Source organism: Odocoileus virginianus, chromosome 1, assembly GCF_023699985.2.
Source record: "Odocoileus virginianus isolate 20LAN1187 ecotype Illinois chromosome 1, Ovbor_1.2, whole genome shotgun sequence".
NCBI lineage: Eukaryota > Metazoa > Chordata > Mammalia > Artiodactyla > Cervidae > Odocoileus > Odocoileus virginianus.
In genome coordinates this window covers 64920733-64947927 of record NC_069674.1, presented here as the reverse complement: position 1 = coordinate 64947927, position 27195 = coordinate 64920733, and the positions used below count along the sequence as shown (strand labels likewise).

Sequence of the window (27195 nt, the reverse complement as noted above, 5' to 3'; positions counted from 1 at the left end):
ATAACTTGGACAGTACAGAAGTTTATTTTCTCAAACACAGAAGTCCCAGCATATGTGAGGGACTCAGGGAGGCAGAAGGTACAGGGTCTCAGGGTCCCAGTTCTGCCTCTTTCCCAAGCTCCTCACCCTTAGGTGTCATGTGTGGGCTTGGTCAGACAGTCACGACTCGGGCTCCCGGGGTCCAGCCTGAGGGCAAGTCCCTCCTGTCAGAGAAGCTGCACACACCCTTCCTGCCCAAGAAATTAGACACATGTTCACACCTAGCTGGCAGTGTGGACTTGCTGGGCAGCCAGGCATTCAGCTAAAACTGAGTAGTTCTGTTTTTAAAAGGAAGAAGGAGAATATGATTATCAGGAAAGAATAGCAAATTCTAGATACAAAATGGATAGATTTAATGCTTTGCATTTTGTTCAGTACTTATTATGTGCCAGGCAGTATGAGGTAGTCAACACTGTCCATTTTATAGATGAGGAACCTGAAGAAGCAGAGAGGTAAGAACATGCTCAAGGCCATGAGCCACTTACCACAAGCCAGTGAGTGATAAAGCCAGGATTATGCAAGTCCCTGACACACACGTATGTCTCTGCATGTGAGATGCTTCTCAAACTAATATTGAAGGTGTACAACATTGAACCATCATCTTGCCTTAATTTGGAAAGCTTGAAAAAAAAAAAAAGAATGGCTTTGAATCTGACCCTTTACACAGTTGTTTCCATTAACTGAATTGATGTCTTTGATCCTGATGGAAAGAAGTTTTTAAAATCCTTCCATTGATCTAGCTAGGTTTACCACTGGGATTGACCTTTCTAAAAGCAGCATATAAACATTCAAAGGCTTCACAATTTAGGAGACACAGTGTCTTCTAAATATGATACTTTCTCCACCCACCCCACCCCTTGCCCCTCTCTATGCTGTTTGCTCCTCTCTCTGTGAAGGATCAACGAAAGCCTAAGGGTTACATAGGAACAGGAAGGAGAGCTGTCTTATTCCTTTGCTTCAGTGAAGGTTAAAGTTGTGTGGCCAACTGGATTTCAGGAAAGTCTAGGCTCTCGGTAAAATCAGGGCTTTTCAATCACCTGCTGAGATGATAAAATGACTAGAAATGTGATGCAACCAGATTACAACTGTACATTAGTCTTGACTGACTAGCTCAGTCAAATGGAATTTCTGCTAGTCATACTGCATGCATGCTAAGTCACTTCAGTTGTGTCTGATTCTTTGCAACTCTTTGGACTGTAGCCCACCAGGCTCCTCTGTCCATGGAATTTTCCAGGCAAGAATATTGGAGTGGGTTGCCATGCCTTCCTCTAGGGGATTTTTCTGACCAAGGGATTGAACCCACATCTCTTTATGTCTCCTTGCATTGGCAGCCAGGTGTTTTTTTTTTTCTTTTAACCACTAGCGCCAGCTGGGAAGCCCCTAGTCACATTATATTTGGAGTATTTCAAGTACATTTATGTGTGCCTCCTAAGGCAGAAGACATAGTTTAACTCCTGATGGCCAACAAACTAGAGACTAAATTTACACAGCTATTAGGTTTGCTCTCAATTTAATGAGTATACACGAAGAGTTTTTTATTCTTAACAATTAACCCTTGGATGAAGATAATAACATTTACCCTTTTATAAACAGTCACTTTAAAATTTAAAGTGACCGTGGTGGCTCAGTTGGTAGAGAATCTGCCTGCCAATGCAGGAGATGTGTGGGTTCGATCCCTGGGTCGGGAAGATCCTCTGGAGAAAGAAATAACAACTGACTTCAGTATTCCTACCTGGAAAATCCCATGGACAGAGGAGCCTGGCGGGCTATATTAGTCCATGAGGTCACAGAAGAGTTGGACATGACTTAGCAACTAAACAACAACAGGCAAGGATAACAAACACACAGCCATTGTGACTGTTTCTCCTGTGCGTGCATGCTAAGTCACTTCAGTCGTGTCCAAGTCCGTGCAACCCCATGGACTGCAGCCTGCCAGGCTCCCCTGTCCATGGGATTCTCCAGGCAAAAATACTGGAGTGGGTTGCTGTGTCCTCCTCCATTCTCCTTCGATAAAAGATTATAAACCCTTTATGGAGATTGACCATCTGTGATGCATTCCTATATCCTGTTTAGTTATTTAATTCAGTTGTTTGACAGTTATTTGTTGAGAGGCTCCTAAATGCAGGCAGTGTTTTAGAAACTTAGGATATAGCCATGTATAAGCTGCATTCCCTGACCTCATGAAGCTTACACTGTAGTCAAGGTGGGGCAGATAAAAAGCAGATGGATAAATACATCTGTAATGTGATATCCAGTACTAATTATAAGTGTAAAGAGAAATAGAGCAGATAAGGAGGTAAAGAGCTAATGAAAGGGGTGGCAGAAAGAGCTTTTGAATGGAGTTATTAGGAGAGATCTTTCTATAATGATGCATAGACAGAAAACTAGATGAAGGAGAGGTAGAAGCCTTGAGGAGGGTATCTGAAGCAGAAAGAACAGCTGGTACAGATGTGTCTAGGCTGGCAGTGAGGTTTGAGAGATGACCAGAAGCCATATCATGCGGGACTTTGAATTTTATTCCAGTTATGATAGGAAGCCACTGGTAGGATTTGAGCTAGAGTAACATACACCACAATAACTGAAATGTTGACAATCTATACAGTAGACATGGAAACCTAGTAATACCTGAGTTTTGAGTATTTATTTTAGGCATACCTTGTTTTGTTGCACTTTATAGATACTGCTTTATTTTCTTTCTTTTTTTTTTAACAAGAAATTGAAGGTTTGTTGGCAGTCCTGTGTAGAGCAAGTCTGTTGGTGCCATTTTCCCACCAGCATTTGCTCATTTCCTGTTTCTTATGGTAATCTCCCAATATTTCAAATTTTTTTCATTATTATGCTTGTCATGGTGATCTGTGATCAGTGATCTTTTTTTTAATTTTTTATTTTTTTTTCCATTTATTTTTATTAGTTGGAGGCTAATTACTTCACAATATTGTAGTGGTTTTTGCCATACATTGACATGAATCAGCCATGGATTTACATATGTTCCCCATCCCAATCCCCCCTCCCGCCTGCCTCTCCATCCCATCCCTCTGGGTCTTCCCAGTGCACCAGCCCTGAGCACTTGTCTCATGCATCCAACCTGGGCTGGTGATCTGTTCCACCCTTGATAATCTGTGATCAATGATCTTTGATATTACTACCAATACTACTGGCTGAAGGCCCAGATGATGGTTAGCATTTTTTAGCAATAAAGTATTTTTTAATTGGGCTTCCCAGGTGGCACAGTGGATTAGGATATGTGCATTGTTTTTTAAACATTTAATAGACTACAGTATGGTGTAAACATAAACATAAATATTATATTCACCAAAAAAGTCATGTGACTGGCTTTATTGAGATACTTTATTGCAGTGGTCTGGAACCAGACCAGCATGCCTGTATATGCCAAGCTTTATTATAAGTATGTAGATTGTTCCCTTTAATCATTCTATGAGACAGCTACTTACACCAGTTACTCTCATTTTAAAGGTGAATAGACCAAGACTATTTGGTCAAGATCCTCAGTGGAAGCACCTAAGGACTTGAACCTAGGCTGTCTTCCATTGTTATGCATGTTATCAGAGTTTATACTAGTTATTAATCTATTGGTTGAGACATAGTTGTAGTAAACAGTCTTTATGTGTGCGTGTGCTTAGGGCTTCCAAGGTGGAGCTAGTGGTAAAGAACACGGGTGCCAGTGCAAGTAGACGTAAGAAACACGTCTTCTATCCCTGGGTGGGGAAGATCCCCTGGAGAAGGAAATGGCAACCCGCTCCTGTGTTCTTGCCCAGAGAATCCCGTGGACAGAGGGGCCTGAAGCGCTACAGTCCATAGGGTCTCAAAGAGTCGAACGTGATTGAAGCAACTTGGCACGCATGCACGTGCTCGGTCACCTGGTTGTGTTCCACTCTTTGAGACCCCGTGGACTGAAGCTCGCCAGGCTTCTCTGTCCAGGGGATTTTTTTCTAGGCAAGAATAGTGGAGTGAGTTGCCATTTCCTCTTGTAGGGCATCTTCCTTACCCAGGGATTGAACTCACGTCTCCTGCATTGGCAGGATTCTTTACAGCTGATCCACATGAGAAGTACAATATGTGTAAATGGGGTCAATAAAATGCATGTATTAAAGCCCTCATGCAGAAAACCAAATGGAGTGAAACCTTTAAATCAGACTTTTTTTATTTAAAAGATGTTAATTTTAAATACTGTTCTTTTGCTGAATAGTTCAATAATACAAGTGCATTTTAAGTCTCCATCCTTCAGTTAATAAGGAGGCATTTAACTTAGTTGAGTTTGAATCACTAATAACTTATTATAATAGTTGAATTTTTTATTATCTCAAACTTTTCTGTAAGCCAGTTTGCAACTTTTATTAGCTTATTAATGACTCCATAATTTAATAATTCAGTGACTGTGAATAACTATTATATTAGAAAAATACTTGAGTAGATCACTCTTATCTGATACCTGTTTTTAAATGTAGAACTCTGAATCCACATGAACATGATTCTTGAGAATTACATTGACTGTCCACTTCAGTATGTGCCATGCTCATCATCAAGAATCATCACTAGGAGGTTCTACTTACTCTTCATGTATTCCCAAAATTAATTTGCTATAGTCCCATAGAAATGATGCTGTAAATGATGGTTATGTATCTTAACATGGCCCATAAAAGCTTATCAGCCCCTTTAGCACATGACCAGGTTCAGCCTGATCTTTTTCAGGGCATGGAGGGACAATACTTGTAAGGTCCAAGCGAAAGATCTGGGGCAGGAAGAGTTCAGGAGTGCTAGAGGCCAGGTGGCAAGGGGGGAATTATATCTAAGAGTTATAGCTATCGTCTTTTTAGATAGTTATATACCCAAGTTACTACTTTTGTGCTCATGTGTAATGGCCTGTCTTTATTCAAAGTTAGTAACCAAGTCTGATCTTGGCTTTTATGGTTTCCATAAGCTCATTTGTTCATGCTGTTCACGGGGTTCTCGAGGCAAGAATACTGGAGTGGTTTGCCATTCCCTTTTCCAGTGGACCATGTTTTGTCAGAACTCTCCACCATGACCTGTCCATCTTGGGTGGCCCTACAGGGCATGGCTCATAGTTTCATTGAGCTAGACAAAGCTGTGCTCCGTGTGATCTGATTGGTTAGTTTTCTGTGATTATGGTTTTCATTCTGTCTGCCCTCTGATGGATAGAGATAAGAGGCTTATGGAAGGTTCCTGATGGGAGAGACTGACTGAGGTTGAAACTGGGTCTTATTCTGATGGGCAGGGTTGTGTTCAGTAAATCTTTAATCCAATTTTCTGTTGATGGGCGGGGCTGTGTTCCCTCCCTTGACCTAAGGCCAAACGATGGTGGAGGTAATGAAGATAATGGTGACCTCCTTTACAAGATCCCCTGCATGCACTGTTGCACTCAGTACCCCCGACCCTGCAGCAGGCCACCGCCAACCCACGCCTCTGCCAGAGACTCCTGGACACTCAAGGGCACGTCTGGGTCAGTCTCCTGTGGGGTCACTGCTCCTTTCTCCTGGGTCCTGGTGCACAAGGTTCTGTTTGTGCCCTTCAAGAGTCTATTCCCCAGTCCTGTGTAAACTCTGGCGGCTCTATGATGGGGTTCATGGCGAGCTCCTCCACGAGCCCCTGCAGCAGGCCGCTGCTGACCCTCACGTCCACAGGAGACACTCACACACGGCTCTGGCTCAGTCTCTGTGGGTCAGGCATGTGTTTTGTGTCCTTCCCAGGTCTGAGCAGCTCAGGCAACCCGGTACTTGGCAGATCACCTCCCCAGTCCCAGCCGCTGGGTTTCCCGGGTGTGCCGCGAGAGCACTGTCTCAGGTGTGCTGTATGTCTCCTCTGGAGAGCTGATCTCAGGTTGTGACCCTCCTGGTGGATGTCAAGCATCCAGGATCTCAGGAAGACAGGTTAGGAGCTGGGAGCCTGCTCACAGTTTGGCGGAAGATGTCAATCTCTGGGGCTGAGATTGTATCAGCCCCTTGCCTTCCGGCTCTGGCTGTCACAAGCCTGCCTTTCTACCTCCGGGTGGGGAGGGGCCAATATGCAGCCAGCTAGCATGTATGCATATGAGAGTTGGACTATAAAGAAAGCTGAGTACCGAGGAATTGATGCTTTTGAACTGTGGTGTTGGAGAAGACTCTTGACAGTCCTTGGGCAGCAAGGAGATCCAACCAGTCCATCCTAAAGGAAATCAGTCCTGAATATTCATTGGAAGGACTGATGCTGAAGCTGAAACTCCCAATACTTTGTCCACCTGATGCAAAGAACTAACTCATTGGAAAAGACCCTGATGCTGGGAAAGATTGAAGGCGGGAGGTGAAGGGGACGACAGAGGATGAGATGGTTGGATGGCATCACTGACACAATGGACATGAGTTTGAGTAGGTTCTGGGATGGGTGATGAACAGGGAAGCCTGGCATGCTGCAGTCCACGGGGTCACAAAGAGTCGGACACAACTGAGTGACTGAACTGAACTGAAGCTCATTTTTGAAGGCATATAGTGTGGGTGTCTCTCTGTATGTGATCTGTAATTTCTCTTAAATTCCTTTATTCTTTATGCCTATTCTATAAAGAGAGACCTCAGTAAATGCCTAAAAACCCTAGCATGAAAGACCCCTGGCTTTGGTTATGCCTGATGCTGGATGTTCCAGTATTGTTTGGGGGAATTTTACATGAGTAAGTTGACAGTAACTGTATTCTGTGTGGCTCTGAAGTCATATATAAATTAGTTCTTTAAAATTAAGTTTTCGGAGAGGTTGTAATGAAAGCCTTAGCTATAAAGCATGACCCTTTAACCTATAGCCATCCCTGTTTCATTAGCTCCGTAAAAACCTTTTATTTTTCGTTCTTTTTTGAGTTCAGCATCTTAGCACAGCTTTGCCTAAAAACTATCTCAGGCAGTAGAAGGTTTTCCTCAGACAAGTGGAACTGACCAAACGTTGAAGTTCATTGCTTTACACTAATGCCACAAGTCTGAAAACACATTGCAGGTGCCACGTTGACTATAACAGGACTACAGCTCCTCTGGTAAACTCCATTCTGCAGAAAAACACTGTGGAGAGAAAAAAAGATAAAGGGATAGATGGGCCTTTGTGGAGGTCATTGTCTCCATTTATCCAGAATTCATTTGCCTCACAAAGCACTAATTGACATGTGATGAGAGCTTCCTGAATAGGCTCTGAAGACACAAGAATAAAAGGGATTGGTACCAATTGTGATAACAAGCCCTGTGTCTCTTTACTAATAAGCAGAAATGTCACACTGTAAGCATGCACTTAGAAGATAAATCTGGTGACTACAATTCACCTTTTAGAAGTTGAGTTTGATTTTGGGTTTCAAAAAACAGATCTCCTTTCAACACAGTTAAAATATTTACTACCCCCTCCTTCCCCGATCTGTTTGCCTTCCTGTCTACCTGTCTGTCTGTCTTTAGAGCTGCCCTCTGCTGGAAGCATGGAGCATGTATATTTTTTAAACCTCAGGCCTTGCTATTTGGAGAAATAATATGGTAACTCTAAAACAGATAAATATGTTTTCTTGGCATAGCTTTGCATGTTTTCACCAGTTTCAATATAGCAAAAGGCTTCCATAATCAATTTTTCTGTTCGGCAATTAAATGGTAAGCAACACAACTGTATCATTTGATGAGCTAGAACAAAATATCATTCACAAAAAAATTGATAATACCTGAAATAAATAGAAACCTGCTAATAGGATGCTTGCATTAGAATGTCTGAATGATCTAAAAGTCTTTTACCTTGATTTACTTATTGAATTCACTTATTTATATTCTAGAAAGGATGTAAGACTTTGTGAACAGACATGCTTACTACTAGTGAATGACCTTTCAGTAAAATTTTTCTGTATTTCCTGAGAACCAACAATCTGAGAATAGATGAGGTGCTGGGATTGAAGACAGCTTATCTGTGAAGTTGGGTCTCTTACTGTTGCTGCTGCTGTCACTTCAGTCGTGTCCGACTCTGTGTGACCCCATAGACGGCAGCCCACCAGGCTCCCCCATCCCTGGGATTTTCCAGGCAAGAACACTGGAGTGGGTTGCCATCTCCTTCTCCAATGTGTGAAAGTGAAGTCGCTCAGTCATGTCCGACTCGTAGCGACCCAATGGACTGCAGCCTACCAGGCTCCTCTGTCCATGGGATTTTCCAGGCAAGAGTACTGGAGTGGGCTGCCATTGCCTTCTCAAACTCTTGCTGTTGTATGACTTCAAAGTCAATCTTAAGAAAATGTAGGCAGTTTGACAGGATGGCTAAACTTGTTTTTCAAAAGTGAGACAAGATTAAATAGCAGTGTTAGTTGAAAATCTCAGTGGACTTCCCTGGTAGTTTAGCTGGTAAAGAATCTGCCTGCAGTGCAGGAGACCTGGGTTCGATCCTGGGTTGGGAAGATCCCCTGGAGGAGGGCATGGCAACCCACTCCAGTGTTCTTTCCAGGAGAATGCCCATGGACAGAGGAGCCTGGCAGACTACATACAATCCATGGGGTCACAAAGAGTCAGACACAGCTGAGCGACTAAGTGCAGCACGCAGCACAGACTATTCAGTAAACCTTGAAAATCTGTACCTGTTTCACTAGTGTGAAACCATCCATTCTTTGTGAGAGAATTTCTACCCAGTAATTCATGGCAATTTGGGATAAATTGGAGAGCTCAAGATTTCTGCTTTAAAATTGCACCTGGCAAGCAGCACCTAACACACAATTTCCCACTAAAGTATTTTTGGAAAGGGATAAAGCTTCATAGTAACAGAGAAAAATAGAACTGAGGTCTTCCTTGGCAAGAATCTAGAAAATTTTTTCACTAACTTTAGGAGCAAGAGATTGTCAGATTTTACTTATTTGAGGCCTACCTGAGATGAGATAGGGAAACATTGTTATCTTTCTCTTATCCATCATTACTAATGATTCAAAAAAAAGCAAGATTTACAACAGTTAGAAAATTGAGCATACATCCTTTACTGCTTCTGCCTTTGGCAGCACCATGATACTCTCCACCCCCGGTCAGCACAGGTCCTTCCACAGCGTTCACAGGTTGGATCCTAGAAGTCCCTGAGCAGAGATCATGGGCTTTGGCGAGACTGCTGCCTCGGGAAGTATATTCTATCCGCACTCTCAGTGGGCTGGCTAGAGCATCCTGCTTCCCGGGTCTGCAGTTCAGCTCATGCACTTGTCCACCAAGGGGAACAGCAGGACCTTAGTCCACTGCAGCCAGTGCTGGATCCTGGAGTTTAACTAGAAATTATAGACACCAGCCTGCCATCCATCTAGTGACCTAATTCAGCTGGAAAATCAGTGGACAGTGAGTGAAATCAGTAATGGTCCACACATCCTGCTTTACTGCAGAATTCTTCCTGTCGCTTCACAGTAGATAAATACCCGTGACAACTTAACATTATACTGTGGAAGAATACTGCAGGAAAGAACAGAACCTTCCTGAAAACTCAGAAGAGCACAGCTTAAAAGTAACTTAAAAAAAAAGAATAAAGAACTTTGGGAGATTCTGTTCGTTCTCTAGAGGATACAAGGAGGTAGATTGTGAAAGCAGGGCAAGAAAGCCGTGGTAGAGGGCAGGATAAGATGGAGAGGGAGAGGGTTGGGAAGGAGATAGATGAGGCAAGGAGCTCATCACAGGACAACCGAAATGCAGTGGCCTCAGTGAAACTGCTCTTGAGGTCATAAAGAGCAGAACAGAGGTGGTAAGTGAAAGTTCCATTCAGGGTTGTGAGTGGAGAAGAGAAGGGCAGAGTTAGGGTAATGATGAAGGGACAGGTGTCCTCATAGAGCGCAGCACGGGAACTGAAACCTTACAGGTGTTCCTTAGAACTCGAAGAGGAGAAATTAACAAAAGCATAATGGGAGAAAAATTTTCCAAGCTGAAAAAAGTTTGCACGTGTCCAAAGGATTTACACTATTTCATTTAAAATTGGGAGAAAGAGACTGTAACTAGATAAGTTGGGGCAATGGGCAACATTTTTTAATGGCAAGAACAATCCATGTATCCCCAAGCTTCTCTATCACATAGGTACAAACGAGAGCAGACTATGCTATAATAATTCCTCTTTAATAAAAACTTGCCCCTGAAGTCTTGTACCATAGCCTCACTACCTAGAAGCAGAACCTCATCTGAACTTTCTAGGATATTCTCTCTCCTGTGTCTCTGAGGGAGGCCCTGTCCCAGTCTTGGTCCTGGCTGGTACCTCCATTTCCGCTTGGTTTTCAGATCCCTAGTTCTACAGAAGACAGCCCAGGCCAGTCGCTGCTGAGGTCAGCCTCTCATTTTAGGACCTGATGTTTGTCAGGCAGCTGCCGACACTGTCGTTTTCCTTCCAGGCACGCTAGTCTCTCTGTTGCTGCCCTACTCCCACTGTGAATCCAACCCTTCCCTTTTTTATTGAAGGCTTAGCCGTGGTGGAATAATTTTTAAAATAAGATGAAATCACTGGTGGCTACCAGGTAAATTGTCTTTCAGAGCCTAAAACTCAGGCCCCAGTGCAGCATCCAGGGGCCCCTTTAGGAGCACTTCCTTCCTTAGCCCATCGTCTGACACCTAGTGGTCAAGCTGGCTTTCCCTTCCCTTCTGGGAGTTCATCTAAACATGTCAGGGTCTCCTGGGAGGCCAAAGCTCAGGTCTTAAAGGCCCCAGGTAAGGAAGGGGTTCCCTTTTCCTTCCATGCTAAGGGCTTTCCCTCAAGCCTGCCTTTCATATCTCAGAATCTGCCTTTTCCTATAAGGAGTCAGGGGCATAGTCACTGTCTTCACAAAAGTCCACTCTGGTCACCCTCTAGGATGTGACCTTCCCTGTTATATAAAAGGGACGGACTGATCAGAGCACAGTAGATAACAACAGCACAAAGATACACATCCATGTCCTTACGTCATCCCATTGCAGATTAAAAAGAGAGAAGGCCCTGTCGTGTCTAACACTTTTCTAAGTCTGGGTGGCTCAATCCTCACATGAACTTCATCAATGGTGCTGGTTAGGTTGGTGCTTCACCGGTGCAGGTCCTTTGCTGCCAGACCTTTCTAGGAAGAAACCTCCCCAGCATGGGAGCACAGCACTGGATCATGGGGGTTGTGGGAGGCTGATCTCTACCCCAATTTCACTCAAAACATCACTGCCCTTGTCCTGCATAAAACATCATTCATTGACTTCCCATCCTAGCACCCACTACATCTCTACCTGTTCTTAGATGAGATATTTTTATACATGAGGATAAAGAGTTTTTAAAATCACTATAGGCGTCCAGGAAGGGGACTTTATTTTTTTTATAAAGGAAAAATGATCAACCAGTCTCTACCTAGATTTCTGGAATTCGGTGGTTCGAAGAGTGGGATCATATAGAGAGTTGATCCAAGCATTTTATCCTCATGAAAGATGTCTTTTATGTAAAAAGTCAACACAAAGGTATTCTCTGATATACAATAGGTGTAAAAAGATGGCACTCCTCTATGCTTCTTAAAAAACCAAATACATGCATATCAGCTGTGCAGAGAAGAAAACTGGAAGGAATCATGAACCATATTATAGTGGTTGCTTTGGTGATTTTTATTCTGCTTCTTTATTTTTCTTTGTATTGTCCAAAATTTCCTGAAAAACAGTCACTGCTATTTTAACCTCTGAAAAGTAAGATAAGCATTGGGAAAACTTGAACTAAAGAGCATCTGTAAAGGATAGTAATTTTTAAAAAAATTACAGAATATCTATAAGGTACAAAATACACTAGGAAATGTGTTCCCAGGTAGTATACCGAACCTCAGTGTAGAAAATGGAGGAAAGAAAGGAGTATACTTTTTCAAAAAAGGCCCTCTCTTCCTATAAACATGTAAATACTGTGTAAAATATAAAATACTATGTTTGTCAGTGTTCACATTAAAATGAAAGACCATATGCCCAGTGAATGAAGCCAATCCCTAAAAAAATACTTTTATTCTTTTGAAAGGCAGAAAACAATTTAGAAAGGACATTCTACACCATGTACCACTTTTTTTTCTTAGCATTTTTACCTAAGGTCTTCTCTTGGTTTATTGATAGGTCGAGCAATATCATAATGTCATTTTCCATGGCCCAGAAGGGAGTTTACAAGATTACATCGCCCATCAGCTTGCACTCTGCCTGAAGGTATGGGTTAACCACATACCCTCTCCTTTTCTTTGAAAACGTGAAAGAGTTCAGAACTAACCACACTCTTTTCTTATCACAGCACAGACAAATGGCTGCAGGATTCCCCTGTGAAATAGTGAGAGCCGAAGTGGATGCTGACTTCTCCAAGGAACAGCTAGTAGATCTGTTCATCAGTAGCGGTAAGACCATCTCAGCAAACTGAACTGTGATGACCAAAAGGCATGTTTTGTCAATTAAGCCACTGCAAGGGAAAAATGTTGTGCTTGGGAATAAAGTAGACTGTTCAATTATGCCGCAGCTGTGGGATGAAAACGGAACCCTGGTGACACTTGTAAAAAGACGCTTATGTACGTGTCATTGCATCTGTTCTACATCCTACACTCTGTTTATAAATTATCTGTTTGAAGTGTAACATATAGCTGGCACTGCTGCTGCTGCTAAGTCACTTCAGTCGTGCCCGACTCTATGCAACCCCATAGACGGCGGCCCACCAGGCGCCCCCGTCCCTGGGATTCTCCAGGCAAGAACACTGGAGTGGGTTTCTTTCTCCAATGCAGAAAAGTGAAAGTGAAGTCGCTCAGTCCTGTCCCACCCTTAGCGACCCCGTGGACTGCAGCCTACCAGGCTCTTCCATCCATGGGGTTTTCCAGGCAAGAGTACTGGCGTGGGGTGCCATTGCCTTCTCCCATAATTGGCACTAGAGGGTACCAAAGGAGAGGGTGGGTTGTGGGAGCAGTCCACTTTAGTGAAACTGTTGTGTCATTGGTGCAGTTTTGAATTAATTGCACAGTGGTAATAAGCGATCGATTTTTTAGTAAATTTTATTATTCATAAGTTCTGTACAATAAAGCACCCCTTATTGCTGCACCTGGGGTGCACTGCTTTCTCCACTTCATTCTTAGTATGCCATTGACCAGCACTTGGCTAAACATAAACCATGCATTAATTAACTCATTTGGACTTCCCCGGTGGCTCAGCAGGTAAAAAATCCTCCTGCAGTGTAACATGGGTTCGATGCCTGGGTCTGGAAGATCCCCTGGAGTAGGAAACGACAACCTGCTCCAGTATTCTTGCCTGGAAAATTCCATGGACAGAAGAGCCTGACGGGCTACAGTCCAAGGGGGTGCAAAGAGGCAGACATGACTAAGTGACTGAGCACACTCGGTCTCCGCAACAACTCTATGCAAGTTGATTTTTCTCCCCCACTCTGAGAGATTCTAGTTTAATCTGTCTGAAGTGTGGAATGGGCACCAGCATTTAAAAAGAAACTTTTTTTACTGGAGTCATAGTTGATTTACAATGTTGTGTTAGTTTCAGGAGTATAGCAAAGCGAATCTGCTATACGTGTACATGGATCCACCCTTTTCTTTTTGTAGTTCTTTTTCCCATATAGGCCATTAGAGAGTGGTTAGTTATTTTTGGCTGTGCTGGGTCTTCATTGCTGCACACCGGCTGTAAATAGTTGCAGTGCGAGGGCTTCTCCCTGTGGTGGCTGCTCCTGTAGCTCAGTCTCTAGGGGGCCCAGGCCTCAGTAGTGGTGGCGCACAGGCTTAGTTGCCTTGTGGCATGTGGCATCTTTCCTGGCCAGAGATCAAACCCATGGCTCCTGCACTGGCAGCTGGACTCTCAACCACTGGACCACCAGGGGAGCCCCGTGAGTTGGTATTATCATCTCCATCTCAGAGGTGAGGAAACAGGCATAAAGAGCTTCAAGAACTTGCCACAACTTCACAGTGGCAGAACTGTGATTAAACATATTAATTAATCCAGCATTTTCATGAATTCCCCATCTTAGGCTCCAGAGCTTAACACCCCCAGCCTCAGCACAGGCAGAGTTAGTATAACCCTGTAGAGTAGAACATGACTAGTGAAACAGAGCTGAAATGGAACAGCCTCTGGTCTCTATGGGCTCAAAACCTCAGAGAACCTGGGGATGGGGTGAAGGAGAGAGGTGGTTGTGAGCTGAGTTAGGATGCAATAAAGTGCAAATTCAGGTCTCTTCTTTAGGGGAAGGGGTGATTCTCATCTTTGGACCTGTGATCAAGGGAGATACCTTGTAGCTGGTGACCAGGCTGAGGAAGATGGAAATTACCAGGAGTTCCTAAGCCAAGAAATACAATTAAGAGGCAGTTTAGAGATGAACTGAGGAGTCCACAGACATAGAAGCACATTTTGGGGATAGGAAAACTCCGCCAGAATCTGAATGTTGCTCTAGTACTCAGGCAACTCTTTGCCAGAAAGTAGTGAGAGTAAGTGACAGAAAACTGTTTTCTCTGATGATACTAATAAAAGCTAATGTTTATTAAGCCTTGTCTCTGGTAAGTCCTATTTGGGGCTTCCCTGGTAGCTCAGACAGTAAAGAATCTGCCTGCAATGCAGGAAACCCCAGGTTCAATCCCTGGGTCAGGAAGATCCCCTGGAGAAGGGAATGACAATCCACTCCACTATTCTTGCCTGGAGCATTCCATGGATAGAGGAGCCTGGCAGGCTACAGTCTGTGGGGTCACATAGAGTCAAAGACAACTGAGTGACTAACACACTTAAGCCCTATTCTAACCTCCCTGGTTTATAAACACTTGAGACAAGAGGTTAAGTGCTGGCCCATGGATGTCACAGCGAGGACACAGCAGTGCAGACTTAAACCAAGCAGTCAGAATCCTGAACCTGATCTGAATACTGCCTGCTGCTGCTCCTCAAAAACTCATCTGTGCCCCCCATTTCCCCCCCTTAGTTTTATAGCAAAAACCCCCTACACTTTTTCAATATTCAGTCTTTCTTCATTTCAGAGTAAGAAGTTAAAACATGGTGTGTCTCATCCTATCAGGGTAAACAGCAATTAGACTGAACTCTGCTCTAAGCTTAACTAAAAAAAAAAAAAAAAAGCTGAAATCGGTGAGTTAGGTCAAGAAGGATGCTAAGGTGACCAGCTCAGCATTTCTAAATCTTTGAGGAGCACCTTCCTAAAAATAACTCTTCTTTCTAATTTCCCAATTTGGTGAGTCTCTTGGCCCCCACAGTTGGAACTCAGGTCACGTTGGCAGACCTGAAAACCTAAATGCCCACAAGTACTGTAAAGCTACATAACGGGGTGAAGCAGGCTGGTGGGGGCAGGAGGGAGGGAAGCCTGTCTCTGTCTCCGTGAGAACAGCAGCTCTCAGCTCTAAGCGGCTGAGTGGAGATGCAATTTCATGGGTGTTGTGACTTGCAGGAAGAAGCAAAAAATTCAAATTTTTATGTGAAAATTTGGGAGTTTGTTCTTCAGTGTTTTCAACTATCTTAATTTTTAAAGCTGTGTTAAGACCATCTAGAACCCCCCAGGTCCTCTGATTCACGGAGCACTCACTCCTGTCACCCAACCAGTCCATGGTCACGTCCTGCCGAGCGGACCCCAGTGTGCCTTTTTCATCCATCCCCATTGGTACCTTCCTGCTTCGTGCCTCCTTTCACTCTGTCTTGTCTACTTGCCTGCAAGTGGCTGCTCTGCCTATCTCTTCTCCTCCCTAAACATCCTCCACAGATCACCAGACCCCTGACCAGAAGCTCGTTGCAATTCCTGTCCATTCTTGCATCACCCACCAAACGAAGTCAGTGCCACTCGGTCTTCTATTCTAGGACACTGTTCCACTTAATTTATTTGACCTTTTTAAATTTTTTGAGATATAACAGTAAGTGCAAGGTATACCGTGTGTTGACTTGATAACCATATATTACAAAATGATTACCACTGTATCATTAGCTAGAATTTCCATCACCTCATATAATTACTATTTCTTTCTTGCAGTGAGAACATTTACTGTTTACTCTCTCAGCAACTTGCAAGTATATAATAAGTACAGTATTAACCCCCCAAACTTATTCCTCTTATAACTGAAAGTTCGTATCCTTTGACTGGTACCTCATTTCCCTCACCCTCCAGACTTTGACAATCTCCATTCTACTCTGCTTCATCAGTTTGGCATTTTTAGATTCCACACACAAGTGATATCATGCAGTATTTGTTTCTCTCTGTCTGATTTACCTCCCCTAACATAACGCCCTCAAGGTCCATCCATGTTGTCGTAGACAGCAGAATTTCTTTCTTTCTCATGGCTGAGTCATATCCTAGTGTATATGTATGCCACATTTTTGTTATTCATTCAGCTCTTGATGGATGGTTGGATTGTTTCCATCTTATGTCTCTTGTGAATAATGCTGTGATGGACATGCAGATATCACTTCGAGCTCCTGATTTCGTTCCCTTGGAAGATGTGCCCAGCAGTGATATTGCTGGATCACATGCTACTTCTGTGTTTTAGTTTTCTGAGGACCCTCCACACTGTTTTCCATAGTGGCTGCACCAATTTATATTCCCACCAACAGTGCCCAAGGGTTCCTTTTTCTATACATCGTTACCATTTGTTAACTCCGTTCAGTGATAGCCTTTCTAACAGTTAAGTGATATCTCATTGTGCTTTTGATTGATGTGGATTGGTGCATTTCCCAGATGGTTAGTGATGCTGAGCCTGTTTTCATGTACCTGTTGGCCATTTGTACATCTTCTTTGGAATATCTGACTCTCTTAAAAAATAGATCTCTAAGCTCCAGCAGAATATGGTATTTCTTCCTCACATGTCCTTTGCTTTTCTGCTCTCCACATCTTTGTTTATTCTGCAGCTTTCATCTAGAATTACTCTGAAATTTCATCTAGAATAAACACACAGACTTTCATTCCCCCCAGCCCCCTACACACACACATACCATGACTACCGCATGGCAGGTACCCGGTAAAGTACTGTGTTGTATGTGACTAGTTAAAATAAGACATGGCAGTCCCTGTTTTAAATACTCTGAGGACACCCCCAATAAAGGCTTGTCTGATCTCTCCAGATATGACAACTACCTCTGATGAAGAGCAGTAAGCTTTGTTTACCTCTGTGTCCCACCCAACTATAGTTCAAGGCAGTGAGGCTTATTTGGGCTTTAATGTTCACCCACACACACAGTATGAGCTCCTTGAAGGCTAGTAATGTAGCATTTTCTTCTATTTCATTTTGTACACTGATTGCCAATAATTACTTGTTGAGTGAGTGGCTAAATCTTCTGATATAAGAAATAGGCAAAGAAAAATGGAATGTTAATCATAGTTAGTTGTCAGCAAGTAGAAGAATTTGCTTACAGTGGAGCTAGAAAGAAAAAAGAGAGTATAGGAGTTGTTGAGGCAGTACTTGATAACAGGGCATAAAAACAGAATGAATTGGATTTCAAAAAGGTTTTCAAATGATAGACTGAGTCCAAAAAATCTACTCTCTTATATAGGAAACAGTATAGCATCTCCGAGTATTAAAGGATTTTTATTCTGTATTTTGGCTCAATAATTTACAAGTATCAAATATCCTCTTTCTTTTTTAATAGCACAAATAAGACACAAACACAAGACTTTTACCTGCTAAGACCTTGAATGCAGCTACCCAAGTTAGCAAGCAGAGCATATTGTAGGTTCCTCTTTTGCCTTCTTCCCCACATCTGGTCAGTTCTCATTCCTTTTGCATCTGCTTCCTACATCTCATCTCCACCTCCTGCTCTCCAGTCCCCCTGCCACCTGTCATCTCTTGTTCAAGGGACTGTGGCCCTGACCCTCCTTGTTCTGCTCTCACTCCTCTCAGAAGCCCTCTGCAGGCTTCCAGAGGGCTCACCCTGAAATACAAAGCTGCTCCTGACAGTTTCCTGCTGTTATACTCTAGTGTCACCAGAACAGACACTGAAGGTCTCTGCATGTCACGTCAGGAACATTCCAGTCTGGCTTTGGCTCTTTCCCTCGCTGCTGTCCATCCTCAGCTTCTAAAACTCCATCCATTGTCACCATCATTTTCATGGCAGTAGGACCCACTGTTCTTGACAGGTGGCCAATGAAGAGATCATGGAGAAGGTACACTTTGAGTAGATGGGGACACCAGAAACTTCTGAGGCAGTACCAGGGAATCGCAAGTGAGCCAGAGGGAAGGATCTATGGATAGTGTGGTGTGTGTAGTGCAGAAAGCCCGCAGCAGGGAATTTTCTTTTGTGGTGAAAGAAAGGGTGATGGAAAAGGATAGAGTAGAAAAGGCAGAGATCTGGGTCAGAGAAAAGGAGCTTCAAGGCTATTCTACTTAAGCTTATAGAATAATAATGGGACAGAAAATATCTATCCCCTAGTCTCTCTTTTTTTTAACCAAGAAAGTTGAATTGATTGAGTAACATGACTGCCGTATGAGGAATGTGCTGATTCATAAGGTGTTCTAAACTTATTCCTATTCTTAACCTTATTTTCTCAAAAAAAAAAAAAAAAAAAAGGTTTAAACTACATAGATTTAGCTGGGGGCAAGAATGTTGAGCTTTCTTCTTCCAATGGGCATAGCACATACATTTCCATATATGTTCTACTCTATGACTCTGTAGAAGAAAGCCAGTGAAAAGAGAGAATGAATAAGTGTATGAGCAACAAAATACAAGAAGGAAGAGTAGCAGATTTTTAAAAATAATTAGCTTTAAATTATTAGTTTTAAGAATCTAAAACTTATGTGGATTCTGAAATGGTGCCAGTGAAAAAAGGAATGTAGAACAGAAGATCAGTTCAAGAAGAATGACATAGCACTTATACCTGCAATGGATATTTTTTCATTTTAAAATAACATCTTCCTTCTCATATTGGCTTTTGTAAGAAACTGTCACATCACATGGCTCAGTTATTTGGTAAGGAGGGTGTGAATGTGTATTAGAATTGGGTCAAATTTCTCCTCAGTATAAGGCATTGAGTTAGGTTAGCAAGACAGATACTTTTTTAAATTACATGTGACAGTAGTAGAAAAAAAAATTAAACACTCAATTGGTATTTTAAAACAATGCTTAGAATTCCTGAGAAAACTTTCTACTTCCAAAGAAATAAAGATGGAATTACTGTAATAATATCATATGTAATTGAAGTCTACATAAATGAGATTTCCTCCTTGGACCCTGCATTGCTAGAGGCTCTTTGCAGACCTGTCCCTTGCTTCTCATCTGGACTCAGAGCATCATCCCCACAGAGACTTGTTTTAAATGGACAGTGTAAAAGATGGGCCACGTCCATCCCCAAAGAGGAGAGTATGGGCTTGGCCTCACCTTAGACATGAAGTAATTTGGGTTTAACTATAAATGTGATATGTTATTTTTAAACCAATGAATCTTGCTCTAGAACTTACCTATCTAGAACTTTGAATAAATAAAAGGGTATGTAAAACTAAACTATAGCCCTGAGCCTAGCCAAGGAGATATCTGATTAAGATTACTGATCTCTGGGGAGAAGCAGAGATGATACACCTATAAAGTTAGGAGAAAAAAGGACAAAAAGAGATTAGTTTCAGAAATGGGATTGGACAAAGGGAATTTAAATGGTCAACTTTCCCGCAACAGGCCAGAAGAAATCTCCAGATATAACATGGCATGAGTAGCCATCTAAAACCCTGATCAAAGGCTGAATTTTTCCTTCTGTGGTTGGTTAATATTATAGAAATGAATCCATGTTAAATAATTTGAACTAGACATGCTATTTCACAACTAAAGTGAAATTTACATTTGGATGAACTTGTTTTAGGATGTTGAACTTAAGTGGTCAGAGAGGAGTAGGAAAAATTGAACATATGCAGTCTGCAGTGTTGAAGACAAAGCTTTTCACCAAAAAACAACCCAGTCTATTTGACCCCGGATAAATACCTCAGGGGAGACTGATATCAACAAAATTGAGGTGGAAACCCAACCCCACTGTTACGAATAGCACCCTGTGTGTCTTTTATCTAGGGCACAAGCTGTTCATTAATTGTGGGATTAATTGAGTCACTATAAATACAACCCTTGCTTATGGACCCAGGAGAATGAGTTGGCATCTTTTTCCAGGAGATCTCCTACAATCCTATAAACTCTTTTATCTCCAGCCTGAATCCTTCCTTGCTGCCTCCCTCCCTTTGGTCCAGCCCTTGCTGGACATCTCAGGAGAGATGCCTCACTCATCACACACTCAGGCTGGAGACATAGCCCATCATCACCTGTCCTGCCTCAAGTGTGCTCCCGCTCATGTGCTCTCTGCCTTCATTCACTGCATGCTGCTCCTCTGGTGGGAACTTCTGAGTTGCCTCTGATACTCTCTCCCTGCCCCTCTCTCAAGATAGTCAACCACTGAGCTTTGTTATTGTCCAGTCACTGTCGTGTCCAACTCTCTGCAACTGCATAACTGCAGGATGCCAGGCTTCCTGTCCTTCACCGTCTCCCAGGGTTTGCTCAAACTCATGTCCATTGAGTCGGTGATGCCATCCAACCATCTCATCCTGTCACCCCCTTCTCCTCCTGCCCTCAGTCTTTCCCAGCATCAGGGTCTTTTCCACTGAGCTTTGCCGACTCATCTCAGAATACCCTTTTGTTCTGAGCCTTGGCCCTGGAGGAGGATCCCATTACCCCTGTCCTCACCTCAGCAGTAAGAGCCTGTAGCTGTGTTCTCTTGTTCATTTACTCTCCCAGCAATTCTACTCTGAGAGCAAGATCTCAGAACAGGAACCAAATTGTGTTTCTCCCCACCCTTAAAGACTTCCAGTGATTCCCAGAGCTGGTAGCTTCTCCCTTTCAGCATGACATCCCAGGCCTGCCACTTTTCATTTGTGGCTGGGTTCTGAGACTTCATATCAACCAGTTTCATGCAGGCTGCACATAAAACGCCAGCACCCCAGGCCCAGCAATGACCGACTGCATCATGGCCTCTGGGGATGGATCCCAGGTGACCGCAGAATGTGGCGCAGAGTGAGGATGCTGCCTGCCACCCTACTGCCCACAGGTGGGGCTCCTGGATTCCACCCCACGGATGTGGCTTCGCCCCCGAGCTCCCAGTCCATCCTGACTGGAGGCCTGGGTCAGCTTTGAGCTCACCTTCATGCCATTCTTGAAACTATTCCAACCTTAGTTTGAGGTTCCAGTCCCTGCAAGGACTGAGCCCTGCCTGGAGTCCATTCTTCCGCCTATGCCATTTCTTAAACCTAGAAACCCTTCTTCCCATATGTCAAGATGCCATTCTTCATAATGGGTAGAGTTTAAAATGCCACATTCCCCCAGTTAGAATCAGTCACCTCCAGCATGCCATAGTGCTTAGCACAGTACTCAGGGCAAGGGGGCCATGGAAGACATTGTTGAGATGCAATTACATGTTCCTATAGACACATTCTAGCTAGACACACAGCTTCAAGGCTACTAGAACTAGCCAAACACTTCCCTGATGGCTCAGTAGTAAAGAACCTGCCTGCCAGTGTAGGAAATGTGGGTTTGATCCCTGTGTCGGGAAGATCCCCTGGAGGAGGGCATGACAGCCCATTCCAGTATTCTTGCTTGGAGAACCCCGTGGATAGAGGAGCCTGATGGGATATAGTCCACAGGGTCACAAAAGAGTTGGGCATGACTGAGAAACTAAATAACAACAAATTCCTGACATGTTCCTGAAGACACATTCTAGCTGGATGTAGCAGCTTCAAGGCCACTAGAACTAGCTGTACACCTAATCCAGATGAAGGAAAAACTGGAGATTTTCAGTCCTTAGTTATAGAAAAGCAGATACATAAACCATTCAATCTGTCTTTTTTTTTTTTAATCACTGGGTATAAAAGATTTGTTAGCTTATCATTATTATTTTTAAAAAAACTATAGTGTGCTTAGTCACTCAGTTGTGGCTGACTCTTTGCAACCCCCTGCCAGGTTTCTCTGTTCATGGAATGCCCCTGTGCAAGAATACATGAGTAGGTTGCCATGCCCTCCTCCAGGGGATCTTCCTGACCCAGGAATCGAACTGAGATCTCCTGCATTGCAGGCAGATTCTTCACCAGCTGAGTTGGTAAAGCCATCATACTTCCATTATAAATGTAGTTCTGAAATAACATTTGACCCTGAGAAGCACAGAATGTGTTAGCACTCTTTACTGAATAGCCATGTTGAAGGGGATGTGGCACATGCCAAATGCTAATGTACCCACCCCCACAGAAACAACTTGATGGAGAGGCAGCTGGTTTTGTTTCTGGTCTTTTAGTTTTTAAAGCTTTGTAGCATCCAGAAAAGTTATTTCAGTCTCAGAAGAGATTAATTTACAGTGCTCAAGGAGTTCTCTTGAAAGTGACAATGCATTTGTGTCTATAGTAACATGGAGGTGGAATGGGTATAATGTACTATCATAAGTGTTTGCAGAAAATGGAATTACTTGACAAAATCACTGCTGAGTATTCTAAATTGATCTTTTCTCAAGGTTAATTTAGCTAAGACTAGGGCATCTTAGAATCTTCTAAAATATTAAAAGGTGATATAAATTTTTCATTCATTGCTATCTAGCTAGTATTATAGATGTATTTCAACTACAGTATTAACAACATTTGAGTGCTTAGCAGGTGTCCAGGCAATCTCTCAGTTACACTTTATCTACCAATTTGTCTAATACATATAATAATAATCCTCCATTTATGCAGTTCACACCCCCAGTCTTTAGTGTGAGGACCCCTAAAATAAGAATCACAAGACCCAGAATGTGGTCCTTCCTTATCACTGTTTCTGAAGCCTTGGTCAAATCTCCTTAACATCTCTGAGATCTATGAAATGAAAGGAGGGATCTGCTTGTCTCTGAGGTCCTGTTTCCATGATTTTATGAACATTTTACATATGTGTGATTTAAAGGATTCAATCCCTAATGAAGGATTTTGACCCTTTGTATTCTGAAATATCCATCTATAAAATACATATTGCCTATTTTTATAGATCAATGAATAATTTAAAATAAGATTATAATTTAACCACTGACCAGGTCACAAAATAGAACATCCCTAGCTTCCAGAATAAGCCCACGTGCCCCACCCTTGTTCACAAACCCTTCCTTCTGGAGGTAGTCTCTAGTCTCTCTTTTGTAATCATTTCTTTGTTTTTTAAAAACAGTTTTACTATCTATGAATTCCTAAAGTGTATGTTTCATGTTGCCTGTTTGAACTCTAAATGATGGTGTCATATTGTTTGTATCCTGTGTGATATGTTTCTTAATAGACCGTTTGTGACAGTCTTCCATGTGGCTGCTTGTAACTACAATTTGTCCATTTTCAAATCCATTGTAAGAACATACTTTCTATTCTGTTGCTGGTGGACATTTGGGTTGATTCCGTTTGGGACCTGTTATGGAACTAGTTAGTGTTGGATCATTGTGTGTGGGGTGGTATCCTCAGCTGTATTCAGTAATTTCAAACTGTTTCCCAGAGTCTTTATACTTTCCCAGCCATGTCAGAGCACTGTGTCATATCTTTGCTAACTCATAAACTTTTGCAAGTTTGTACTTTTCTGTCATTTTATGTTTTAATCATTGATCATTTAATCATTGATACATTTTAATCACTGAATTTCTGTTTTGACCACAGCGTGTCTGATCCCAGTGAAACAATCTCCTGCTAACAAGAAAATCATCGTCATCTTGGAGAACTTGGAAAAATCTTCATTGTCTGAGTTACTGGGGGACTTTTTGGGACCTCTGGAAAATCACAGTGCTGAAAGCCCCTGTACCTTCCAAAAAGGTAAAGATAGTGGAGAGACCACCCCAAGAAGCCCGCTGCTTTAGGAGCTTTCTCTGTCCCCTGGAGCACATTACGCTTCATGGCCGTCTTTCCTTCACTTGTTTGAATTGTTCTCTGCTATGGTTTCCTGACGTTGGACTGCTGCTCTGGTTTTAGGAAACGGAACGTCTGAATGCTACTACTTCCATGAGAACTGCTTTCTGATGGGAACGATCGCCAAGGCCTGTCTGCAGGGCTCGGACTTGCTGGTGCAGCAGCATTTCCGCTGGGTGCAGCTGCGCTGGGACGGCGAGCCCATGCAGGGGCTGCTGCGCAGGTTCCTCAGGAGGAAGGTCGTGAGTAAGGTAACAGGAACGCGGCCCGTTGTTGGGAGAGGGTCCTTGACGTTCCCTGGCATTGCTGTCAGGCAGCCTGGGCTTGAGCTCTGCCACTTACTGTGTGGCTTCTGGCAAGTAAAAATCGGGGTAGGCAAGGGTCAAGTGGGGCTTCCCTGGTGGCTGAGACAGTAAAGAATCTGCTTGCAGTGCAGGAGATATGGGTTTGCAGGAGACTCGGGTTCAGTCCCTGGATCAGGAAGGTCCCCTGGAGGAGGGCTTGGCAACCCACTCCAGTATTCTTGCCTGGAAGATCCTTTGGACAGAGGAACCTGGCGGGCTGCAGTCAGTGGGGTCATAAAGAGTTGGACACAACTGAGCAACTAACACTTTAAGGGTTAAATAGGATAATGCATGTAAAACTCACAGCAGTACCTGTACTATGTTAAGTATTTTTTAAAAAAACAGACTTCCCTGGTGGTTCAGTGGTTCAGACTCTGAGCTTCCAGTGCAAGGGATGCAGGTTTGATCCTCGTTGGGAAACTAAGATCTCACATGCCATGTGGTGTGGCACCCCCCCCCCAAAAAAAGCAGATAGGTTTTATTGTTTTATTAACTATTCTCAAGGAGTCTCCCTGAGTTTAACTGCTGTCTGAGACTAAATTAGAAAATTAATCATTCTTCTTAAGGAAAAGCTATTGTTTCCTTGGAGCCTTCATTATCCATCTACTCAAACTAGTTTTAATATTTGTTACATTGTGCTACAGTAACTATTAAAAAGTCATATGAAAAAATTAGAAATCTCTGTTGACACATTTTTAAGAAGAATAATCACTATTAGTGACTTTTCAGAGTAAATATTCTGCATTCTATCAAAATAACAAAATTAATGTAGTGCTTACCAAATTGAGCACATTATTCTCTAATGTCATATTCTTAAATTAGGCCAGTAGCTAAGTGTCTGGGAGGATTTGAAATAAAAGAGCTCGATTTAGCAAGATTTTATTGTTTAATCCTGCACAGTGGGGCCGCACTTGGAGGACAGGATCTTTATTGTAGCAGCAGCGGATTTTAAAGTGTAGGTAATACGACACCCCACTGTCAGCTGCTTCACACACAAAAGGAGGCTTTTTTCCCCTTACATAACCAGATGCCTTGCGGTAGGTGTTGCAGATGTCCATTCACACCTTCGTGATGTCAGGTCCCAGGTCTGGGTTAATCTCTTGGCCTCTCTCCAGGACTGCCTGGCTTCTGCAGGGCTTCAGGCACCAGACCCTCACACAGACTTGTTCACAGGTAGGGAGCAGGGTGCCGCGCTGTGCGGAGAGGGAACTTAGGCTTCTTTTGCCTTCTCCTTACCAGCGGGGACAGCATCTTTTTCTGAAATTGCCAGAATCAGAAGACTTCCCCTTAATGGTTGGTTCACTACCCAGAACTGGTTTCGTGCCCACCCTTCTGCCACAGACCTTGGCTGGAGCTATCTTCCCAACACCAGGGTGCCTCACCAAGTTCCTGAACAAAATCTCTGTGTCTGTTGTGTTAGAGCATGTGAATGTACATGCATTCATAGCAGAGGGCTGGGGGAGGGTGGTGGAGGGAGAAGGGTGTGGCGGGAATGCCTTTGGTAATTCAGTGAACAGTCCCTACTAGTGGTGATTTCAATTAGTCCCTGAAGTTCCTAATTGAATCAGAAATTATCTGCCCCAAGCTCTGCTAAAGTCAGTTGCCTGATCATAAATATATACTCTTTTGACCAAAGCACATCTATTATATGACCCTCAGCCAGTAGGAAGAAAGGTGAGATAAAGACTGTCATGGGTTTTGTAGCTTTTCAAATCATTGATGCTTCCATTAACTTCATCACTATTAATATTTAAATCTCACTGCTAAAAAACTCACCTAAATAACTGCAAAAGATACCAGTATTTTTCTTAAAGACTTTATTATTTTTAGAGCAGTTTTCAGTTTACAGTAGAATTGAAAGGGAGATACAGAGATTTCCTAAGTACCCATTGCTCCTCAGATATGCGTAGCTTCCACCTTTCTCCCCAGAAGGCTGCATTTTTTCATTGAGGAGCCTACACCGACACGGCCAAGTGCCTGGTTTATCTAAGAGAAGAACAGGGACTGCTTCATGAATTTCTGTCTTTCTTGGGCAGGGGCCATGCTCATCTTCCTTGAAATCTTCCCTAACCCTCTCCCTCTTCCGGCTCTCTGGTAAACATAGTTTGAAAAGGATTGATTTTACTCATTTTGAAAGGAAAGTTCTAATCTTCAAGCTCTACACTTTCCTCCATTGTGTTTGAGGATGGGCAAGTGGGGTGTGCTATAAGGAACAGAAAGTGGGGAGGAAGGGTAATGTGTTCAGTTTACCAGGAATCACTTCAAGTAGGTTAATAAAATGGATTGCTGGGGTAGGTATACAGTGGGAATGAAGACAACTGCAAAAACAACAGAAATCTTGTAACTGCAGGATGGAACCATATCTTTGGGGGTGCTTAGAAGCACACTGGCATGTGATCAAAATTTCTTCTTCCAGTTTCTCACAGGAATAAAAGTAAACAGATCTTTTTTGGAGAAGACCAAGCTTCTAGTATTTAATAAAAAAAATAATTATACCTTCTTTAGTAGGAAATTGAAAGTGAAAGAAAAAGTTAGTCACTCAGTTGTGTCTGACTCTTTGCAACCCCATGGACTGTAACCCACCAGGATCTGCTGTCCATGGAATTCTCCAGGCAAGAATACTGAAGTGGGTTGCCATTCCCTTCTCCAAGGGATCTTACCCACCCAGGGATTGAACCTGGGCCTCCTGCATTGTGGGCAGATTATTTACTGTCTGAGCCACCAGAGAAACCCAAGGAAATTAATATTCACCTATTAATTGTAGCCCATGATCTCATTTTCACTGGAAGACTATCAGAGAAAGTGGGAGAAATATGATCCTCTTTTGAAAAACATGGGATATTTTAACAGATCCCAAATCCTCATGTGACACAGTGATGTCACTTTATGGAAGCTGCTAGAATCACTGAACCACTCTTGCATTTTTGTCTATGCCAAATTCTATCCCTTAATGTAGGATATACAAACATTCACATATTATCCTCAGTTTTGATATCATAATTCCTTGGTAAAATAGAG

General features: G+C 42.9%; 1 protein-coding gene across 6 annotated transcripts in view; it reads left to right on the top strand.

Moving 5' to 3' along the window:
- CTTNBP2 (cortactin binding protein 2) overlaps positions 1-27195 on the top strand; it is a 161876-nt gene that overhangs the window by 121261 nt on the left and 13420 nt on the right. For all 6 annotated transcript variants that reach the window (XR_002317280.2, XM_070468847.1, XM_020911080.2 and 3 more), the window contains 4 exons: positions 12087-12173; positions 12256-12355; positions 23588-23740; positions 23897-24084. Coding sequence is in view for 5 of the 6 variants with exons in the window: in XM_070468847.1 (XP_070324948.1) it covers positions 12087-12173; positions 12256-12355; positions 23588-23740; positions 23897-24084 (528 nt within the window). In the remaining variant the exon portion in view is untranslated. The remainder of the gene's footprint in view (positions 1-12086; positions 12174-12255; positions 12356-23587; positions 23741-23896; positions 24085-27195) is intronic.